Here is a 21,820-nt window from a genome sequence, read left to right on the forward strand (position 1 = left end):
TCTCGTTTGAAGACAAATATATGAAAGAAAAAAAAATAAATACGAAAACCAATTCTGGCTTTGAATGCACCTGGGTCAAAGACCACTGGAGCATGGGAAGGTGCTCTGGAGGTGCATTGCTGTGTGCTTGCCCTACTTGTAATGCTTTTCTCTGCGCTGACCACTGTCAGATAAAAAGATAGAGAAGTTATGTGGATCTTCTTCTTGCCTATTAAACTTGTTCTAATGTCCAAGTGTCTCTTCTTGGATTATGGTAAGACCAAGATTTCAATCAGTGCCAAAATCAGAATGTAGACATTTGTTCAGCAGAAACAAGACAGACTGAGCTTATCAAGTCAGAAGTTTGCACCTTCCTCCTTGCAAAAGTGAGGAGAAAGAGAGAGGCCTTTAGGCCAATACTGAACTAATGAGAACTGCCAGCAAATGCCAAAACAACAACATTGATATTTTAACTATCAACACTCAGTTTAAAAAAAGCACATAAGGATGAAAATGCTTACACTTACACTTATTCCTAAAGTTAACTGTAGTCACCCTGATGAAGTAAAGAATAACCACATAAATTATCAAAATGGTTTCTGATATACTTAAATACCACATAAAACCTGTCTATGCTTGCACAACAACGAACACAGAGCTATCTTATTTGCCAAAACTCTTAAGTACATTTCAAAAAATTGAATACACCCATACTTCGCAGAACTCATTTTAAACCTGGATGTTTGTGTCAAAAATACTTTCCTGATCTAGCCAATTAAAATCATAAAATATTCTTTCCCTGACAAAAGCACTCTCAAAAAAGTTACCAAGTAACCAAAAAAAGTAAATGAAAGTTACCAGAACAGAAAATAAAGAGCAAAAAGTCAAGAAAGTACAGAGCTTTTTCTTCTGTAGAGCTACACCTCAAACTTAAGTAACAAATATTAAAAAAATATATAAATTACTTGTTAGACTTGTCCTACAACCAAATTAAACTAATATTAACCCCTAATTTCTAAATTAAATACATAATTACTAAATTTTAAAAAATTAATCTAAATTCCTGTGTATAGGTATACAGACTGAAAAACAACTGCATTCACACAGTTTTTTAAAGAACTGTTATAAAGTCACATAATGGGCTGATACCACTAACTCACTAAAATAAAACCAAATGACACATTTAGTAGTCAGTATTTCCCCCTTTAAAAAAAAATTGGCTAACTACACTTTTTTTTTTTTTTTTAAAGATGCAATACATTTACACAACCTGTTCCTGCCCCCTTCCAAATCGGCCGAATACTTGTACAACAGCAGTGCTTGTTATCCTGTAGTCCAATTCAGAAACACTCCTAGGCTACGCCTAAATTTAACTACTCTCCTGGTTCAGAGACTTTAAAAAAATCCTAAGCTTGAACTCCATTCTGGAATGAATTCAAATAAACCCAACGTGCTTAAGTTTAGATAAAGAATTTTTGAAACTTGAAAACCACATAGCTAGCGCACTAATTATGGACAAACAGAAGTATAGGCCTTAAAAAAATGAGCCCAAATTTCCTACTAAAGGTTAAAAAAAAAATTAATATAATCCCAATGATGTTTAAAAAGCTTTAACCCAAACGTGAGTTTTAAAGGTTGCCACGTCTTGAAATAAATGAAGAATGTAATGCCAAGACTTTTGACTCAACCTCCAGCTTTTAATCTTTGTGTTTAAGAATGCCTTATTAACTAAAACTAGGTTTACACCCCTGCAATGAGGCCCTGTGCACTTTTCCCCAAACTATAACAATGCAATCTCCATTTTGAACAATGCACCTCATTTCCCTCCTTGGTAAGCTAGTTTTGTCTTAAAGCCAGTAAATGCTGATTCCAGTTACACCTCTGATTGCAAAAGCCTGCAAATTATCAGTGCTTATGGGTTTTTTTAGGCCACTTCAAGTTGCATGTGCTTCCTTTCAGCAGGAAGTTATATTCACAAGCACAAGCCATCCTTTCCTGCATAATTTTGAAACGACCTCTTTGCAAGGCATGCATCTCGTTTCCCTTGTTTTTAAGTATTAAGTGAATGCTCCATACACCTTTGATACTGTTTGCAACACGTTCTGGTGTACCAGGTATTTCTGCAGTGACCAGAATCACCATGCGTATTTGCAAAGCATCCCCTTGTTACAGCATGTACTGCCCTCCCTCCTTCCCTCCCTCCCTCCCTCCCCTCGCTGCATGTGTTTGTAAGCACCTTCTAATGTTCCCTGCATCCGTGGGGTTGCGAGTGGTTAATCTGCATACCCCTCTCTCCCTCTGAGTGCTTCAGGCATCCCTCCCGTACAGGCATGGGAGGAAGAATACACGCGGATTGTATTTGCAAACCTAGAGGGAGCGTGTGGGGTGCCCTCGACTTGTTTCCGTTTATCCCCCTGCCTCTCTACCTGGGGTGCTGCTGTAGGTGCTGTGGCTCCTGAAGCTGCTCTCAGTGCAATAACTGGCATCGTCTTCGTCCTCCATCTCTTCAGGGTAGTCAGAGTCGTCGTCGTCCTCCTCCTCCATGATCTCCTCCTCCTCTTCCTCGTCGGAGTCCTGGTTATCCTCGGGGTCTCCCTCCTCTTCCTCCTCGGACACCATGCTCTCCTCCTCCTCTTCGCTCTCATGATCGTCGTACACCACTTTGCTGATGCTCCTCCTGGACGAGGCAGCCCTGCCTTGGCTGTTGCAGCTGCCTCCTCCGCCTCCTCCCCCTGCTCCTCCAGCCCCAGCCCTGCCCCTACCCTTACCGCTGCTGCCTCCCCCACCAGGGGTGCTGCCGCCGCCGCCGCCTCCCTTCCTCTTGCTGCCCCCCCTGGGGGAGACGCCGGCGGAGGAAGAGGCCTGGGCAGCCCCGGCCCCCTTCTGCTTGGGCCCCGCCGTCTCCGCCTGGGCCGAGGCCGCCCACCTGCCGCGGCTGCTGCCCCGCTGCCGGGACCTCAGCCCCCCGATGGGGCCCGCGGGGGCGGGCGGAGCCGGGGAGCTCGCCTGAGCGCCGGCCGCCGCCGGCTGCTGCTGCTGCTTGGGCGGCCTGCCTCGCCGGCCCCGCATCTCTGGGCGCTGGCCGAGGGGGGAAGGGAGGGGGAAGCAAGGCTCGGGAGGGCGCTCCGAGTCCGGACGGGCGGCTACGGGGAAGCTCCCCCCCCTGCGAGGGCTCCGGGCCGGGGAGGGGGGCCGCCGAGCTGGGAGGGCCGAGGGCTCAATCCGAATTGCCGGCGTCCCGCTCCGGATCGCCGCCGGCCGCCATCTTGTTTCTTCGTCTCTGCCTGGGCTCGCTCCGCTCTGACTGGGGGAAGCGGCGGCGGCAGCAGGCCCCGAGCGCCTCACGTGACCGGCCGCGCCCGCCGCCCGCCGCCAGGGGGCGCCGCCGCCGCCGCCCGCGAGAGCCATGTTGGGGCCGGCGAGCTCGGGCGGCTCCGTGCCCCCGGCCGCCCCTGGCAGTTCGAGAGCACCCTCAGCACCCTCTCCGTCGCCTTCCCCTCACGGCGGGACGGAGCACCCCGCTTCCCCGGCCGCCCCACACCGCCACCTGGCGCGAGCTCCCCTCGTCCCCGCCGTCCGCCGCCCCCTCCCCTCAGCCCCGCTCCCCTCAGTCCCACCGCCCGGCTCTCCTCAGCCCGGCTCCCCTCGGCCCCGCCGCCCGGCTGAAGCCGCCTCGTTCCCCCCCCTCAGCCCCCTCCGCACCGTCTCCCCGCTCGGACTCCCGTCGCCCCACACCTGCACCACGCCGCCCGTCAGCGGTCCTCTCTCCCCGAGCTCGACCCGCGCCCTCAGCGGGGGCGCCCCCTCGGCTCCGCGTCCCCCCGGCTTCAGCCGACGGCGCATCCCTCAGGGGGCGGCTGCCCGCGCAGGTAGGTGGGCAGCGGGGCTCTCTCCCCGCCGCTCCGGCCCGAGCCGGGGATCTGCCCCTTCCCGCAGCGCCCGCTGAAAGCGGAGCCACCGGGGCTCCCCTCAGGACAGGCTTCCCTCGCCTGCACCGCCCTGAAGGGACGGCCAACTTCTCCCCCAGCCCTAACACCCCTGACGGCTGCCACGTTCAGGTCCTGTGCTTTAAATCTTCTGCCTTTATGAAGAAAGTGTAGAGCTTAGTGATATGGTTTAGTGGAGGACTTGTTAGCGTTAGGTCAGAGGTTGGACTAGATGATCGTAGAGGTCTCTTCCAACCTAGATAATTCTGTGAAATTAAAACCCTATTGCAGCTCACCACGATCGCTATAAACTAAAATAGACGGGGACGATCACACAGGGCCCCGCCCTTTGCTTAATCTACTTTCTCTGAAAAAGTGTCTGGTTCACTGGAGCACTACGAGACAGAGATGGGCTTCGTCTATTTTGTATTCCCTCATTTTCCAATTTGTCAGAGTCCCCAGAGGGTTACAAGTCAACACAAACCAATTGCCCTATTGGGTTTCTAATACCAGCACTTGAATTTGAGGGTATGTTTCCTGAGCAAAAGCAGTAGAAAATGAAAGCCAGCCTATGGCACACAAACATCTTACATTTCTTACTACCAGCCTTTTTTTCACACACAAATCTCCACAAGTTTAGTATCCCACAAACTCCAAACTCTTGTCTTTAGCAAATAAACGCGTTCACACTCCCATTTTCTCTCAGCACTTCGCTTACATTTCTGTGTGATGCGCAACCCAATACTGGTCATGCCATAAGCATGCCAGTTATATATCCAATATGTAATTTAATTTGTGTTCTATAGTAATTTTTGAAGTGCTTTTTGTTCATTAACTTGTTGCTCAGGCTGAGAACCTCATTAAACCCACAAACCTGCTGCAGCATCAGGCATGCAACAATGTCACAATGGCACCAGGCAGCAGGGTTTAACCCAATTTGCACTTTTCTATCCAGCTTTCTATCTTCATCTCTTTTGTATTCAGTTACACTCTGTTATATTCAGTAGTGCAGCTGCACAGGCTGAGCCATGTCTTACACACAGTACCCTCCACACACAGCAAAAGCAGTAGACAACATTGCCTAACCTCATTTACACCTTTATACCCAACTTATAGTCTGAATCTTTCAAATTTACACTTCGATTGCTTCTGTTGAGCTAATTTTAAGCTCTTACAAGGTTGCAAAATATTACGGCAACTCTTTAAATCTATGAATACGGAGATATAGGTTGTGTATATTTCACTATTTCTGTGATCTTGAAAAAACCCCACCTGTGAGTTCTGCCATCTATACACTGCAGATCAAGCAAGACTATGTTGCGTATCTACTACACTAATACTCAGAGCCTGTAGCATTATGAGTCTTAACATCTATAAAATACTGAGGGTTTTGCATACCTGGGGTAGATCTAAGGCGTTAAGAATCATTTGCTTTCAAATAGTGTAAGACAGAATACCCTCTCTCTTAAGTGCCTTGCATTTATCAGTTGTGATCTGGAAGTGTTTTACTAAATAGAACACAAAGAATTGTAATTCTATAGCTGGAAAAATGGATGCATGGAGAGGTACGTTAACTTCCAGAATTAGGACTATAAATTAGTCCGTTCTAGTGCATAGCTTACAGAGAAATCAACCCTAACCCCTTAAGTTACTTGCCTACCTGTGTCTACTCACAAGACAAAACATCTGCAAAAAAAGTTCCCTTTTTTGAGTCTGCTGATATAGTTAAGTGAGCATATTTATAAGTGAATTGAATACAGCAGGAAGAGGAATTTTAGGTAGGAGGCTCTACACTGCCTCTATACTTGAGACAGATGGAAAGACTTCTTTCAAAAGGCATTTTGGAGAAGATAATAGCCTAGTTGTGTTCCAAACTGTTGTCTGGCTGGGTTCCTTTCTCCAAGAGTAAAGGAAAGAACTTAACTTACAGCTGGATGACATTAATAACCAAGTCAGCATAGGCTCTCATTTAAATTATTGAGCTGCTTTTGTCCAGTCTCTCCCTCTAAATTATCTCATAACTTGTAATCGGTATTGAAGTTAAATATTCTTTTTAGAGCCAGTTACACATACATTTATAAGACACCAAGGTTTTGCTAAGTAAGGATAAGACTAGAGCTCAGCTGTAGACTAAGTAAAATCAGCATCAGGAAGCAGAGGCTTATGCATTTTACTGATGTTAATTCAATATACAACCAACTACCATTTTATTTAGTATAATGAAAATATGAAGTGTATCGATACGCTGAGAGTTACACTGATATTTATCCGCTATTCTGGACGTGTATTTATTTATGTACCTGTCCTCTCTCTGGGGGCTTCTGCTCTCATCTATTTTATATTAAACCTCAAGAAATCTAGCATTATGCTTATCTGCTCCACTTTGTTTAGATAAACGTTCAGTCCCACAAGTAGCTTATAACAAATCAATTTTAAATGAATGGTGATTCAGAAGATCGATTCAGTAGCTGTCTACACCTGTAATACTCTCCCCAAACATTAGATGCATAAAACTTAAAGCACTTTTTTTTTTTTTAAGAGATAGTCAAAATATAAGCTTGAACCTATGATACATTTTGGAATACTAAAATTCGAGCTGAATAGAGCAAGTAGTATAGAGCAAGTAGTATAAATGAGGTTAACTCAAGCTGTTTACTCTGTCAAGTATGTAGAGAAAACAGATACCGATGTAGGTAAGAATATTCTAGTTTAGTATGGTGCTAAGTTTTATTGTTCAGAAAACTCAAAGCAACTACTACCAGTACCATAGAAAGTGGTGCTTCTTGGGACTTCAGCTGCCCTGTGTAGTGCTTTTTCAATTTTAAATGCATTATGTACTGACGTCCCCTAATAGTTTATACAACCAGAAAGTCTTAACTTTCAAAGAGTCTTAAGGCTTTTAACTATGTGCAGCTGTTCCAAAGATGCACAGCCAAAGTTCAGTAAGTAATGGGTCTAGCACTTCCCCTGTCACAGTCTTTAGCTAGTGGCAGAATACAAGAAACGATGAAAATGCAAAGCAAGTGCTATTATTCATTCTCAGGCAAGTTTAACCTTGCAAAGATTGGAAATCATTGCTTAAATAAAAATACTTCCCAACGTTCTGCTCTAAATCAAACTGGCCATCTCCCCTCTGTGCACAGCACTGTACACTTGAGTCAGCACTATCAGAGAAGAAACATATAAAAAGCTATTTTCTGCTAGGTTAGTTCTCTGCTCCGATCTATCAGGTGAGATGCCATTCATGTTCTGAGCTGTGGTGGCAGAAGCACAGCTTTTATCCGTAAAATGGATAAAGACAGTTCAGACTGACTCCAAAGTCCACAGAATGGAGTTTTACCTGGAAGTGATTTTTTTTATGCTTCTCTTCCCTTCCCTCAAAGCTCCATATAAGTATCCTCCAATGTCTTTGCCAAGAATCAGATGGCATTTAGGATGTTCTTGTAGACACATATCATAATTACATACGAAAACATAAAGTCTCATCCAGTCAAAAAAGAGCTTTTAATACACAACTCCCCACATAGCTAGAGTAACCGTGTTTTCCCTACATAGAAAACTTAACTTCTCACATCCCCAATATGGAGTGCTAATACATCCTTGTCACAATCAATATTCACAGGAATCAATATAAAATAAATGTTGAGAATTCATTTCATATTCAAATAAGTTTCAGCACTTCAATAGAATATGCCTGAGAGTCTTTCTGGCGTTTAATTCTCTGTAGTTCTCGCAAAGTTCCTTCTATTTTATTAAGTTCAGAGTAGAATCGTACCTAAAAAGAAAAAACAGACATTTACAATAAAATTGGTCTTAACTCTTCTCATATGTAGTTATACTGTGCATCTATCTGCTGTTTTACATGGGTTGAATATCTGAAACTAAGTAAATATAGCAGCTTTTGAGATCAAAATGAGGAAGATGGGTAAGTCAGGAATAAGCATACAGCAGAGAATAAACTTTTTTTGATTTATTATATATTTGTTGTTCTGCTCCCACCCTGCCCAGCACAAACTTAACAGCCATATTTTGAAACCACACTAAAATGAAATCATTATCCTAGAAGATGCAACTTACTTGGGCTCTCACAAACTTATGCAGGCTTGAAAGCAATCCTTTTGCTTCTGGTAGCATCACCATAACTGTGAAGTGAGCATCAAGTAACAGGCACATCCAATCCATAATCTGAAGACAAACAAGACGAGCAGAGTGACACAGGTTTTGCTTTACAAACTGAACTCCAAATTATTAACTTCTTATACAAAAGGCACCATTTCAGACTTGAAGGCAGTATATTTATTTTCAGATAGAGAAATGCATCTCACATCTGACTCCATACAGGCTGTACTAACAGACAATACCTTATAGAATGAACGGAGGCCTCAGCTGATTTTAGATAGCCACAGCTACTCAGTCCGTTACACACTACGGAAACTGAAGGAGGTACAAATCTTAGAACTAGTTTCTCACCTGATTTATAGTTGGGGAGAGCATTCCAGGAAGAGTGGTATTAATTTTTTCACTGCATTTCACATACAGGTAGTGTAAATACCTGAGGAACAGCTAGAAGAAGAAAAGTCAGAATGGTTTTCAAAAACAAACATACAAGACCTAGGAGTTTTTATGCTGCACACAGCAGTATTCTTTTAAGACTGTTCTTTTAACAACCCCCCACGCCCATCCAAAATGCCTCTAACCCAAGCATTAAAAAATCTATTTTATGGATCTTTTCAACCATCTATATGCTTGGGAGTTTGAAAACTCAGCAATACTCAGTGTAAAGTGACATTCAGTAGTAATCATTGTTCCAGCATTTGTGCGAGTGCAATTTAATTCAGATGCAGAATCTTCTGAGTTTTGCTCAAAATTACCAACATTAACAATTTTAATCCCAGTTTCACTTCCAGCAGCCAACAATAAATTGTTAATGCTCAGAATCAGCTCAACATCATCTTGTGCTGAGCACAAGGCAAAAGATGTCTTTTTGTCTCCCAAAAAAGAATCAAGGAGATTGGTCAGTGTTAATTACGATACATATTGTTCTGATGAATGGTGTTTTTTGCTTTTTTGTTTTCTACTTGCTGTAGAATCACATCTCCAGTAAGGTACTACAGTATGTACAGTTCTTGAAATTATACCTCAGGTTTGGGGAATGGGGGAGTTTTTTTTGGTTTGGTTTTAACTGAGAAGACCTGAGATTGAACATTCGATTTGCATTACATTTATCATTTCATATTATGTACAGTTTCTTATTTTTTAAGCTTATGCCTCTGATAGAACTGACTAAATTAACTTCTCATTATTTTAAAAGCATCCACATCCAGAAAAGTTACTATATTTTCCTGATACTAATCAAAATATTTTTCAAGTAGGCTTGGTCAGAAATCGGGTTTCTTTCTTACATTTTTTAAATTAGACTATAAAAATAGTAAAAGTTCTTTTTTTCCATGTGTATATGGAAAAAAAATTAAATGTTATTAGTCACCTTATTTTCATCCTCACGTACTAGTTTATATGATTCAGATGCCAGTAAGAGCGGCAAGTTTCTGATACATAATTAAAAAAATAAAAACTCTTCCCTTTTGTTCCCACCAAACAATAAGGGTATTTAAACTTCTTAGTTTTAACATACTTACAACAGCTTGCTGAGCCGAAAGGTCTTTCAGATGAGGCAAGAGAAACGTTTCACTGTACGCTGAATGGAGAACAGCATTTCTGTGCAGTATTATTGAGAAAATATAATTGCAGGAAAAAAAAAAAAATACTATTTTCTGCAAACTGAAATCAACTCTAGTTAAAATATTTCTTTGCGTTATGAGATCCTATTATAGCTGTTTATACCTCCTGTGTTTCTATCATTAAATAAATATAAAATATGAAACATCAAAATACAGTCAGCATGAACATAGTTCTGTTTACTGCAAGTAAGCGACTAGTATGTTTCAATAGGGAAACATCAAAACCATTGTCTGAAAGTTTTAGGCTATACCTTTATATTAATGTAAATTTAAATTGGTATACTTTCTAGAAGTTTATATTAATATTCTAAGGTTTTTTGTTTTTTAACCATGTACAAACATTCCTTACAAGAGTTGCTTAGAAATTTTTGGCAGTAACAGAAGATAACTATTTTAAGCAACATTAAACAGACATTTACATCATGTATACTGCACTGACTTTCTATCATTTAAATGCAGAGGATACAATAATGCTGCCTTTTGTGGTCCAACAGGGCAGAATTCACCATCATTTGTCGTATGTGTTTCCTTTAAGACTGTATTATCACAACTGTCTTCTTCCAGCTCAGTATTGAAACCATTTTCTACAACTTCAGTCTTAAGTTCTTTATTCTTGGGTTCAATATCAATGTAACAGATTACAGATTCTAGATTCACATCGGTTCTTTCAAGATAGTCGTCGCTAATGCTGTAGAAGAGAAATTCCACACACATTTAATACTTTTATTATTAGCTTTAAAAACAGCGATGACATCAGCCCCACAATAACACACATTAACTCTGAAGTTTACTAGAAAAGTAAGAACAAATACCAAAATAAGAGTCTTGCAGAATGGATAAAGGCCGTAAGAGAATAGCTAGTATTTTGTTATTATTAACCTTTAACAATACATGTTCTGTTCATGTATTCCAACAATGTAAGTTACTAAGAAACATTTGACATTTCTAAGACATGCGATGAACAAGATCTGATGTTCTGAATAAGAAAGTTTCCTTTTTGCTGTGAAAGCCCAGAGGAACAGTTTAGACTGTCTTTTCTTTTGGTTACAGTGTCTAAAGATTAATTTATCTTTGTTGTGGATCAATTCATCCTTGTTGTGATAGGAGAACCTTTTTTTGTGGACATTATGGTGAACTTGAAAGAGTTAAGCTTTTTATGGACTTCTTAACCAGAGCTCACAATTAAGTATGTTAAGCAGCAAAAACACAGCTGTAACCATGTGTGTAAAAGGATGTGCCATTTAAGCCAGCAACGTTACCAAAAGGCATGTTCATTTAATTACTGCTTACATAGTTTTTAGAATTAATGCATGCAACAGACATCTTGTAAAAAGCTTGTCAGTCTGCAAGACTTCATACACTGTACTTAGAATTACTAATTTTGCGCATAGTATTGCTCATCTATAAATTAAAGCTTTTTTTTTTTTGTTCCTTAAATAAAGGTCCTGGTTTGGTGAAGAATTTAAAAAAAAAGAGCGAAGGACTGATTTCAACTTACCTTAAGAATACTTTCAAGCAAGCATAAGTGATTTCTTCAGGAATATCTGGGAACCGTTGCAAGCAGATTTGTAAGAGATGTACATCTTTTTTCTCCAAAGCAACAGCCATCAAGTCTGGACACAAACTGCAAGAATATGAAAAGAATAGGCTGCCCAGTTCACACCCACTGAAAGCTACATTAACAAGTAAGGTAGAACTATTAATCTTATTTTACACAAAAAAAAAGATCTGGGAAGCGTCAGCCTCTTCAGAAAACAAGCAACAGACTTGCAAATAAACCGTGTATAAGCACCTGATAATTCAAGGAGTGCTTTATAAAGAACCAAATTTCTACTTTTTTAAAGATTTTGCCTTACAATTGAATTAAAAAAACAATCAGAATTGTCACCTGTAAGACAGCTCTCGTTTCTGGACCATCTGTAACAGGAAGTTTCGAGGGTAGAACACTGGATCTGTTTTACACCTGTTTATAAGAGCAGTTATTACACATCCAATGGTGGCTTGGAAATCTGGCATCTGTGCTTTCAACAACAATTGTCTTAATTCATCTTCAATTACAGCTGCAGAAGTATCCTGAAAATAAGAAATACCATGCAATTCCAGTGTGCAAGGCACAGGTTTGAGAACTGTTACTAATTAAACCAAGTAGAAAGACACTGGAATTCAAGCATAAAAGAGGAAAAAAGCCTCCCCACTCTTCATTTTGACAGTCTATTTCAATCACGAGCACCAAAAATGATTACTCGCCCTGAAGTTAGGTAAGTAGTATCTTTCAATAGTAGCTCTTTTTTGTCTGCTATTATTTCAGTAATATTACCAAAATGCCCAGCCAAAGCTGAGCTTTAGGTATGTTCACACAGTAAGGGACATAGACTGAAGTAACAAAACAACTGCAGTGAGATTTAGAAAGGAAGTAAACCAGAATATGCAGCTACCATACCTTGCATATTAACCAGTGAAGGGCAGGGTGGTTGGAACTAGATGATCTTTAGAGGTCCCTTCCAACTCAAAGGATTTTATGATTTAAAGCTCAGCAGCATCGTGGGACTCAACTTCAATACTAATACATCAAATGGTACGTTGAACCAAGTTTGATAATATGTATTAAAGTACGTTCTCCTACTTGTTTTGGAAACAAGTTAGAATGTTGTCTTCTGAACACATTAAAACGTTTCATTATTTTATGCGATACTCTAGAGACAAATACTCTACAATTTCATTGACGGATTATTGCTATATTTATAGTGGAATTCCTAGCATTGTGACTTTCTAGATCCAAAATATCTTCAGAGTTAAAAATACAAAAATTAATCTAAAAAAGAGGTTAAGTGGAGTTCAGGTAAAATATCCTCTCACTTTATTTACTGCAAGAGAGCATATTCATTCAAGTTTCACAACTCAGACAGCTATTATGAGCCTTGTACTGCACTGTTCTATAACATACTCCCATGACAAGATTCTAACTTCATCACGCCCAAATAGTATTCTTGCACAATAATAATGCAATCCTCCAACACAATTGTTTAAGGCATCTTCTTCAGCTTGATATGCAAGAGGATATGGATAAAGATAATAGCATAAGAGACACCTGGAATGTTCTCGGTGTGCCTGAAAACTAATTAAGAATATTTGGTATACTTACTTTTATATTTAGTAAGATCTGCCCAATTTTGAAGGTATCTGGCTGTACTTTAGCAACACTGTTCTTTCTTGATCTTAACTATAATAAAGAAAAACAAGTTTTTATTCAGCTCCAAAAAGACAGTACATATTCAAGGATTTCAATCGAGATAACCAGGAACATCATGTGTCAACTTACTGCAGAGATTAAATTTAGTAACTAGCCAGTTCAGTTCCAGAAAGCGTTAGAAACAGTAAGTGACAAATACAGAGTTAAATTCCCTTGTGCAATATTACCAAAAAGTAAGAGTAGTAATGTTGGGAAGAAACTAATACAAGCCAAAAACCTCACATACTCCTTGTATTAACTTACAGTCATTTTGGATTCAGATTTTAGAGCTGCAGACTGTTGTGGCTGAAAGGAAACCACAAGCTCTTCATCTTCAAGGGTATTCCAGTTTACAAACGAAGAAATATCTGTGAACACAAAAATGGAACTACATGAAGTTAACACAAAGCACATTTATTAAAATATAAATACCTGCTAATATTAGAAGTTAATTTTTTTTTATTTTTTTTTAAGTGTAATACAAGTAATTTTCTGCCAAGCAAACATCCTGTTTTATCTCAGCAGTGAGTAATTTTATGAGACTTGTTACATACTGTTTTCCCATATAGCTTTTGGTAGGAGAAGAAATGTTATTACACAATTTATTGTGAACATTACTTGCATCATTTTCAGTGCAAAACTAAGTTAAATGTACTTCTGTAGTTTCTTTAACTTAAAGTTTACAAATTTAATGTTTGTCATTGCCCTATTTGGTCACAAGTGCTTTAAAAACACAATTTATAAAGAGACACTCTTTATTCTGTTTTCAGTGCTCATAACTAGCATTTCAGTATTTTCAATAATTCCAGTATTCGAATTACGCTTAGTTTAAAAGAAGCCACAATAAATTCAAACATCTGTATTCTTCAATATTCTCAACGACAGAATTTAAACAGGTGGGAACAGGATACACTGTTAAGATTTAACTGATTTTATAGCAGTATATTAAAATAACAATTTTCAGACAGGTTCTGAAGTTTTCCTATTAAAAGATCTTCTTACTGTAATTACAAAAATTCTTACCAGAAGCTTGACTGTCCTTGAGCTTTCCCACAGCAGCTGCCAAGGATGAAGTTTCACACTTGTACATAACTACTGTTAGCACTTTTCCATGAGTAAAAAAAAATTTTTCCCCGTAACACCATAACTACAAAATATTAAACACATAGTTAATGAGGAGAGGAGTAAAGAGGCACATTTCTGCACAAGCTGATGTTTAACTTCTCATTGCAAAATTCAACTGAAAAGTCAGTGATCAGATGATTTTAGCAGTTATTTTTGGTAGTTTTAACATTTTTTAGCACGTTCATTAACAACTGCTTCTAAACACAGAAGTGAGTGTACTGTTGAGTATTTTCCAGGGATGCCTTACAGTGACTGCTCCAAGGCACTGAGTCCACTTGATATACATTTTTAAATGCTCTCTTTTGTGCAATTTTGACAAAATGACAACAACAGTCAGCTGTTCTATTTTACTAGTACATTTATTAATTGTCAGTTTACTTATTATCAATTGACACCTGAACATTCTGAAACACTGTTTAGGAAGGCCCTAGAATTATTCAGACAGTCATCTTCAAATCGTCTGAACACAACAGATACTGACTAGGTATTTTATTCTCACCAAACAATCAAGGCCAACAGAAGTGAGAAGGTACTGAATTACCAGAGATATTGCCAAAGGCCACTACTCTCCTGTTTAGAGATTACGACAAAAATAGCTAATCAGCTGGGCAATACTAATTTTGTTTCAGAAGTTGCCATTTACTGCTCTTCCAGACAGAACTGCAACTCTGAAGCCCACTTGTCTTAGTTACTATTATGCCAAATGCATCAGATGAAAGCTTAGGGACAACAAATAGAAGATTGAACTCACTTGTCCACTGGTTCCCAGGGGCAGTTCCTTTGAAGTTTGTAATGTCTGAAATTTTGTATTCCATATTGTTAGGCACTCTAGGAAAAACGAAAGAAGTTAGAAACCCAAAAGCAACACAAATGCTACATTTGCTTTTGCTGCTTTCTGTTATCTACACTTAAGAAAATAGAAATAACTGTTTCAAAAATAGCTCAGCTTAGTAAGCATTCAACCTTAGGAAATGTGTCACTCCAGTTAGCTCTCCTAACAAAAAGATTTGAAGACTACTTAGTTTGCCATTGAGGAGCTTCAAACAAGAAGCTGTAATGAGAATGATACCAGTCAGTGTAGCTTCCAGTCACAAAATGCTATGTTCAGTGGCCTAACTTTAAGTGATCCCACACTTCAGAAGTTTAGCCATGAGACTGAAGTATTGTTTCACTTATTTTAGATACTAATTTCTTATGGGACATCAGCCTTATTTCCCCCTGCATACATCACGTAAAAAGCCTCTTTTTTCTTCCCCTCGCTGCTTATTCTCAGTTGTTTTGCTAACAGCAAAATACTTTTGTGAAAGCAAATACTGAAACAGCAAGCTTAATCTCACAAACCACTATCGCATTTACTGAAGGTAAACATTATCTTTCAGCTAGTGCTCTCAATTGCAAAGCTCAACTATACATTAGTTTTAAGAGCAAACCATTTCACTTAAAATGCAGTATTTATAGCATTCACTAAAGAATCGAGACCACCACTATTTCCTGCTCTGCTTGGTTAAAAAAAAAACAAAAACAAAGAAACAACCATCCATTGCTTTGTTTAAGAATGTCTTAGAACTTAAGACATCCATATGTTTTTTCTAGTTACCTTTGGATTCTTCACCAGATGCTGCTAGACTTCCTAATACTGCAACATGGTCTTTATCAATAACAACCAAAGAAGTTCCTTTTAGAACACTTCCAGACATTGAAAGGTTTAGCAGTAGCGACTTGGACAGAATTTGCTCTTCCCCTTCACCATTTTGCTGCAGAGGTATCAGAACCTTATATACAGAGTCATTGGAATCTGTCAAAGAAAAGAAATGACATTTTTACATCTGTCACTATGGAAAAGCAATTTGATACGGTATGGCTAGAAGACACCCAAAGAGAACAAAATCCAACAAGCACCAGAAGAAATACATGATATTTAAAGGACATGTTATGATGCAAAGCAAAAAAATAATAGCACAGCTATCAGGAAATCTTTAAGGTACAAGCCATAACATTTAAGAACATAAGTCTATTCAACCATTAAAATTCCATGAAAGTTTAAACCAGCAAGTGATAGAATAAGTAATTAGAACATTTAATAGAGAAGAGCAAGAATATGAAACAGTAATTCACAGACATCAGAACTTTGTCTTTCCATGTAATTTCTTGTTTTATCATCATATCCCATTAGAAAATATAACTTACACAAACACAGAAGTGTGATAATTTGCTTTTTTATATATGCTGTGAAACTCAGTGGATTAGAAGATTCCTGTTGTTCAAGCTTATATTTGCTTAGACTGTTCATCTTAAGTTTCTGTACATAGATGAAAAAATCCCCATCCTAAAAGCAAAAGAAAGTTTTTAATTTATAGAAGGAAGAAAAACACAAGTTCAGATATTAGTACTGATTATACTTTGAATCTTATGCACAATTAGGAATTCGTGTTTGCTATGGAACATACAGCCTAATTTAGAAGTGTTTACTGACTCAGGTACATACAGCAAATTCTGATTTGATGCAACAAATGAATTCACAGGAACAAACACCTGAATAAAGAGTCAAGTAAAAAGTCATATGATTGTATATAGTGTTTAAACTTAATTGATTTCTGAAGTTCTAAGAGCCAGGCTCCCTGGCCCTGGAAACAACACGACTTCAACTTAATTGTTGTGTCAGAGATGATACACAATGATTGGATAATGATTTCCATTATAGCTCTTAAAATCCAGTGAAACAAGTAATGTTTTTTAGAAAGAGAACATAGATTTGCTGCTACAAAAGTTTAAAAAAAATAAAGACAACTCACCTTCTCAGTAATGAAAATTAAGACAGGTTGTTGACCTTCCAGGAAAGCTTCACTCCACCTAAGAAATGAAAGCTGTATGAACCTCTTCTAAATTCTGGGACTACACCTAAGTCATATCACATTACTTAGGCAGCCTCATATTCTTATATCTGTATTTGACAAAATTAAAGGTTGTAAAATAAACGCATTAGAAAAGAAAATCAACAAACCAACCCCAGTATCTTGATCTTCAGATTACTTCTCTTCCCCTCACATAAAAAGGGTACAACTTTCAACACCATCAATTCTTCTGATCAAGAAGATTCCTAAGTTTGTATCACTTACTTGATAACTTCATCTGAAATAACATTTTCAATTTCTTGTTGTGGGGCTTCCAAAAGAACATCTAAAGTTCGAACACCACCTCCTTTGAATAATACCAATGGATCCCCATGGGGCAGTGAATGTATTCTGTACACATCAGCTGAAAGCTATACAGAAAAAAGGAATAACTTGAGTTCTATGTTCTTCAGTATAGTACCTTGAAAGCCAAGTGTTGAGCATGGGATTTTTTAAGAGTTCCTTCGACAGAAGAGTAATGTAAGGATGGTGAACCTGCAAGATCCCCAGTAATGCCAATTTTGTGAAACGCTATTAATAATGCAGATCACTACCAACAGAGTCATGAAAATATCCTAATGAACAGCACATTCCTGAATGGTATCAGAAAAAGCATAATTAAGGGTAAGGAGTTCGAACAACCGTTCATACACCTTTAATCACAATGTGATTACACTTTAATCACAGTGATTTTACCAGTACTATGAAAGTAAGCAAGATTCAGGATGTTAACATAAAAGTGAACATATGTAAGAAACTTACCGTTGCTTTAAATACTTTGTCCAAATTAACATCTTCATCCTTCCATATCCTTAAAACCTTAAAGAGAGGCATCATCTTTTAAGCACAATAAAACAGTCATATATAGACTTTTCATCATACAAAATAACAGCAATTGCATGTTACTGAAACACAGGAGGAAAGTATACAGTTAAGTATTCACAGTAGCCTTAATAAAAACAGGCTTGGAAAGTTTGCATGGGAAGATGCTGACACAAACAACAGGAATACAAATACAGCTTGAGATCTTGAACTTGAAACAAAGGATAGGAAAGAATGAGGCTAAGAAAAAGATACAACAGAATTCTAAATGAAAGAAGATCAAAGTGTTGGAGACAGATTGAGGTACAGATGACCTGATCTGGAAGAGAATGTTTTAAGGAGAACAATGAAAGGTCAGGAAGAGCATTTCACTAACAACAACAACAAAAGACAAATGTTCAGCATGTGCTGAGTAAACATTACCAGAACTACACAAACAGGAAATGTTTAACTGTAAGACAAGGATGCAGGTCTGAACTTTTTCAACACAACGATCATGCAGTTCTGAACAGTTCATGCAACATGTAACTTATTCTTAGAGAACATACGCCTGAGGCATTCTTCACTGGGAATGCTTCAGTATCTAAAAGGCCACTGCATAACTGGTACTCAGTCATGTCACCAAGCAGACTATGCAGACTTAGCATTGCACATCCTCATCCACTCAGAGAGCAGAGATGACCTGAACTAGAACAGCATCAGACCATCTTTACCAGCTTTGAGATCTTGCAATAGGGTGCAGAGAGTTCCATGCATTTCCAGTTAGCAAAACACCGACTTCTTCCCTACCTACATTCACTCAGAAGTCTCACTACATTTTTTTTCCTTTAAGAAAAGGAATCTCACCTTGTCATCATGAACAGCTATATATTCATGAGTTTCAAAGTTGCATACGACTGGACTTGTGATAATCTGCCCATGTTTAACTGACCAACAACCTAGTGGCTTCTGATCTGAAACCTAGAAAAAAATCAGGACAAAGACACGCAATTAAGGTAGAACATGGTACACATTGTGGATTTCTCTCATGACAGCAAGAAAACACAACCTAGCCACACTGGATATGAATGAGAACATTAAAATATGGAAACTGGTATGCTAACAGGACTCAGAACTTCTGCCTGAGCATTTCTAACTTCAATACTAGAAATTTCAAGGTAACATCAAAGAGCTCTATATTAATTAAAAACTTCTTTTCATGTGAGAAATAACTTTGACCTGTAACAGTTATATGGGCTTCTGCCATGAAGCATAGGTAGGATATATGGCATGAGCATTACTTTTAGCCATGCATATAAGTTGCTTTTACTCACCAATATAATTAGGCATAGAAAAGCACTTCTTCTATTCCCGTTTCAATATGTTGAGATCAAGAATGATGACTGTTACTGTCTAAGCTCACGTTGTGTATGAGTTAGGTTTTGCTGCTCTGAGGGTGCTCAACTCCCTCTTCTCAGACTAGGGCTATGGTGGACATATTTACCAATACATTTATATTTTCACATGTGTTCTAGGCAGTGGCACTAAATATCTGAAAAGAGACTACATCATGAGTTTGCTAAGATACAACCCCTAGCGCCATGACTACGACAGCCAAACAAGAAGATAAAAATAAATGTTTTTATGAAGTTTTATACTACAGTCCAATGAAATAGATGCATGCACTAAAAAAAAAAAAAGCCAACGTAACAACACTTTTTCAGTTCATGTACTCTAAATCTCTGATTCTGCCCCCAGCAGGACGCCAGCTGACACCCGGACACAACACATGTCACCCTGCACATCGGGAGGCGTGACATCCGCTGCTGCTTCGGGATGCGAGCATTGGGAACGGAGAGAGAAAACGAGCAAAAGAGCCCGGCAAACAACCGCCCAGGGCCAGCGCAGCACCGGTGCGGGGAGCAGGCCCGGGGGGAGCGCAGGTGAGCGGGGCCGGGCCGGGGCCGGGGCCGAGGCGAGGCTCCCTCTGGGCCCACGACCACGCACGCCGAGCCCACGGGGCCCCCACACTCCCGGCTCCAGCCATGGCAGGGCAGCGGGCGGCTGGGCCAGGGCTCCCCGGGGCACCCCTGAGGTGCTGCGCGGAGCGCCCGGCCCAGGCCTGAGCGGCGGCAGCCTCCGCAGAGCGAGCAGCCGGGGCCGTGCCGTGCCGGGCGTTACCTTAAAGAGCGTGGCCGTCCTGCCGCGGTCGGTGAGCAGGACGTGGTCAGGGCCAGGGCCCGGCTCCAGCGCCAGGACGCCGCCGCCGCCGCCCTGCCCGACGCCACCGCTGGGCCCCAGGCCGCAGAGCGTGAAAGCCTCGCACAGCGCCGCCATCTTAGCGCGCCGCCGGCTCTCGCGAGACTCCCCGCGGCTGGGGGGCGGTGGGGGCACACGGCGCATGCGCGGTGCGGCTCGGCCCCGCGGGGCGGCGGAAATGGACGAAGGCGGTCGGCGAGGACCGGGCGGGGAGCGGAGCCCGGCGGCGGCGGGGCACGCGCGGGTTTGTCGTTTTTTTAGCCGAAATCCGCAAAAATGGGGGGCTGCGGGTCCTGCCTCCTCCGTTGCGAGGTCTGGGGAGGCGCTGCCAGGGGACATTGCCAGAGAGCACAAAAGCACAGCGCGTCCTGCACGTTTTAAGTGTTACAAGCCTAAAGAGCCGTTCGTTTTTCAGAGCACCGCTACAAAGCTGAGCAATAAACCACATTTAGGAGCTTATTTATTCGGGTGTTTCCAGCGTATTTCGTGCGCGTATTAATCAGATTATTTCCACAGACTTGTACGGTTGTATGAGTGCCTAATTGCACAGAAAAATGCATCATTTTATGCTGATTAGTAAAGGACATCAGATAACAGGCGTTGGTAGTCTGCATCTACACAATAAAGTGCTGCTGGCTTTAAGATTAAGTTAATTAAATACATTTCTGCCCAATGAAATGTCTCATTACACAGGAATTTTGTAAAGAATTAGCAGTGGAATTTGTTCCCTCTGCAAGAGTACAAACAATCAGAGTACACTGATCTTAATAGCAAAAGGATTGGGTCCAGATTTTTATCCACTTCGTAATGTGTGTGCACGCTTTAGCATTTTGTATCTGCGTAAATTTTGGAGAAGTCTTAGTAATACAAGCTCCAAATGTAAAAACAAACAAAGCCAACAAAAAGCACCCCAACCCATGAGCAACAAAAAACACATCAGGCCCAATTATTAGAAATGTTATCATCCTAGTTGCCTGCTGTCAGAGGACACACGGTGAGCATTGCAGTTTTGGGACCCTTGCTGCAGGCACAGCTCTCTGCCAGAGAATCCAGGTCTAACTTGGTCACTGGAAGGACAGTCACAAATGCACTTGGGTGGTGAAGGCTCAGTGAGAGCCTTGGCTGTCTGCAAGGTACAGCCCCAGCACACTCACCCCAACATGATCTTAATACACCAAAGCCACCAAGAAGTTATTACCACAGCACTGTGTGGTTTCTAGCTCATTTGTGTGGTTACCAACGCCATTAAGTGTTGGATTGTACCTGGATGTCCCCGTCCCATCCCACCACATAGGCACTGCCTCACCCTGTACATCACAGCTGTTTCTCATGCCAGGTGCATCGCATTGATTGCTTTTTGGCAGGACTTTACATCTTGCGCTGTCCCCTGATGTCATTATAGCTTTCTTGTGTCAGCATTTCTTTAGCTGGTCATGGGAATCTGCTCTGGTGACTCCTTCAGCCCGTTCGGGACGTGGTACTCATCACCTCTGCAGCCAGAGCTGCAAAACGCCCTGCATCTGGCAACATCACATCACCCACTGCAGCGTGCTTTTAGCTGGCTGTGATTCGTCTTGCAAAGCAGCTATAGCAACCCGGTAGTTTACAGGGTAAATCCTGTCTTTTCTACCTGAAGTATTTTCAATACGTATGTTTGTTCCTTATTTCCAGTCCTATGCTGTTGTGAAGCATTTCTATACCGAGTAAGCAACTAGCAATTTTCTGGGGCACAGAAAGCTTTATGCGTATGGAGTAAGCCCTTGCTTAAAAACTTAAAGAATCATTGTACACATGAAATTTCCATTGACTGAAACGAAATGACTTGAGGTACGAAGGATTCTTGTCTTTTGAGAGGTTTCCAGTGTTCTCTTT

At 40.6% G+C, this 21,820-nt stretch overlaps 2 protein-coding genes across 30 annotated transcripts in view; both read right to left on the bottom strand.

The window, feature by feature from the left end:
• The window catches only part of BPTF (bromodomain PHD finger transcription factor), a 56,971-nt gene extending 53,687 nt beyond the window's left edge, over positions 1-3,284 (bottom strand). For 22 of the 29 annotated variants that reach the window (XM_040530257.1, XM_040530254.1, XM_040530243.1 and 19 more), the window contains exon 1: positions 2,406-3,283. In XM_040530257.1, the coding sequence (XP_040386191.1) occupies positions 2,406-3,048 (643 nt within the window). In that variant the 5' untranslated portion in view covers positions 3,049-3,283. Of the gene's footprint in view, positions 1-2,405 lie in introns of all 29 variants that reach the window. The other 7 variants (XM_040530256.1, XM_040530253.1, XM_040530252.1 and 4 more) reach the window with 2 other exon arrangements.
• Positions 3,285-7,394: 4,110 nt separating this feature from the next.
• On the bottom strand, positions 7,395-20,378 carry NOL11 (nucleolar protein 11). The gene is made up of 18 exons (XM_040530267.1): positions 19,871-20,378; positions 18,557-18,670; positions 17,651-17,707; positions 17,114-17,259; positions 16,790-16,847; positions 16,185-16,323; positions 15,595-15,792; positions 14,749-14,825; positions 13,896-14,019; positions 13,137-13,240; positions 12,786-12,863; positions 11,532-11,716; positions 11,142-11,267; positions 10,110-10,331; positions 9,542-9,620; positions 8,376-8,468; positions 7,983-8,090; positions 7,395-7,680 (listed from the first exon to the last, which is right to left on the bottom strand). Exons 1-18 carry the CDS (start codon positions 20,285-20,287, stop codon positions 7,567-7,569), a joined length of 2,439 nt encoding a protein of 812 aa, XP_040386201.1. The 5' UTR covers positions 20,288-20,378; the 3' UTR covers positions 7,395-7,566.
• Between the last annotated feature and the right edge of the window lie 1,442 nt (positions 20,379-21,820).

This window comes from Cygnus olor, chromosome 18 (assembly GCF_009769625.2).
Source record: "Cygnus olor isolate bCygOlo1 chromosome 18, bCygOlo1.pri.v2, whole genome shotgun sequence".
Lineage (NCBI taxonomy): Eukaryota > Metazoa > Chordata > Aves > Anseriformes > Anatidae > Cygnus > Cygnus olor.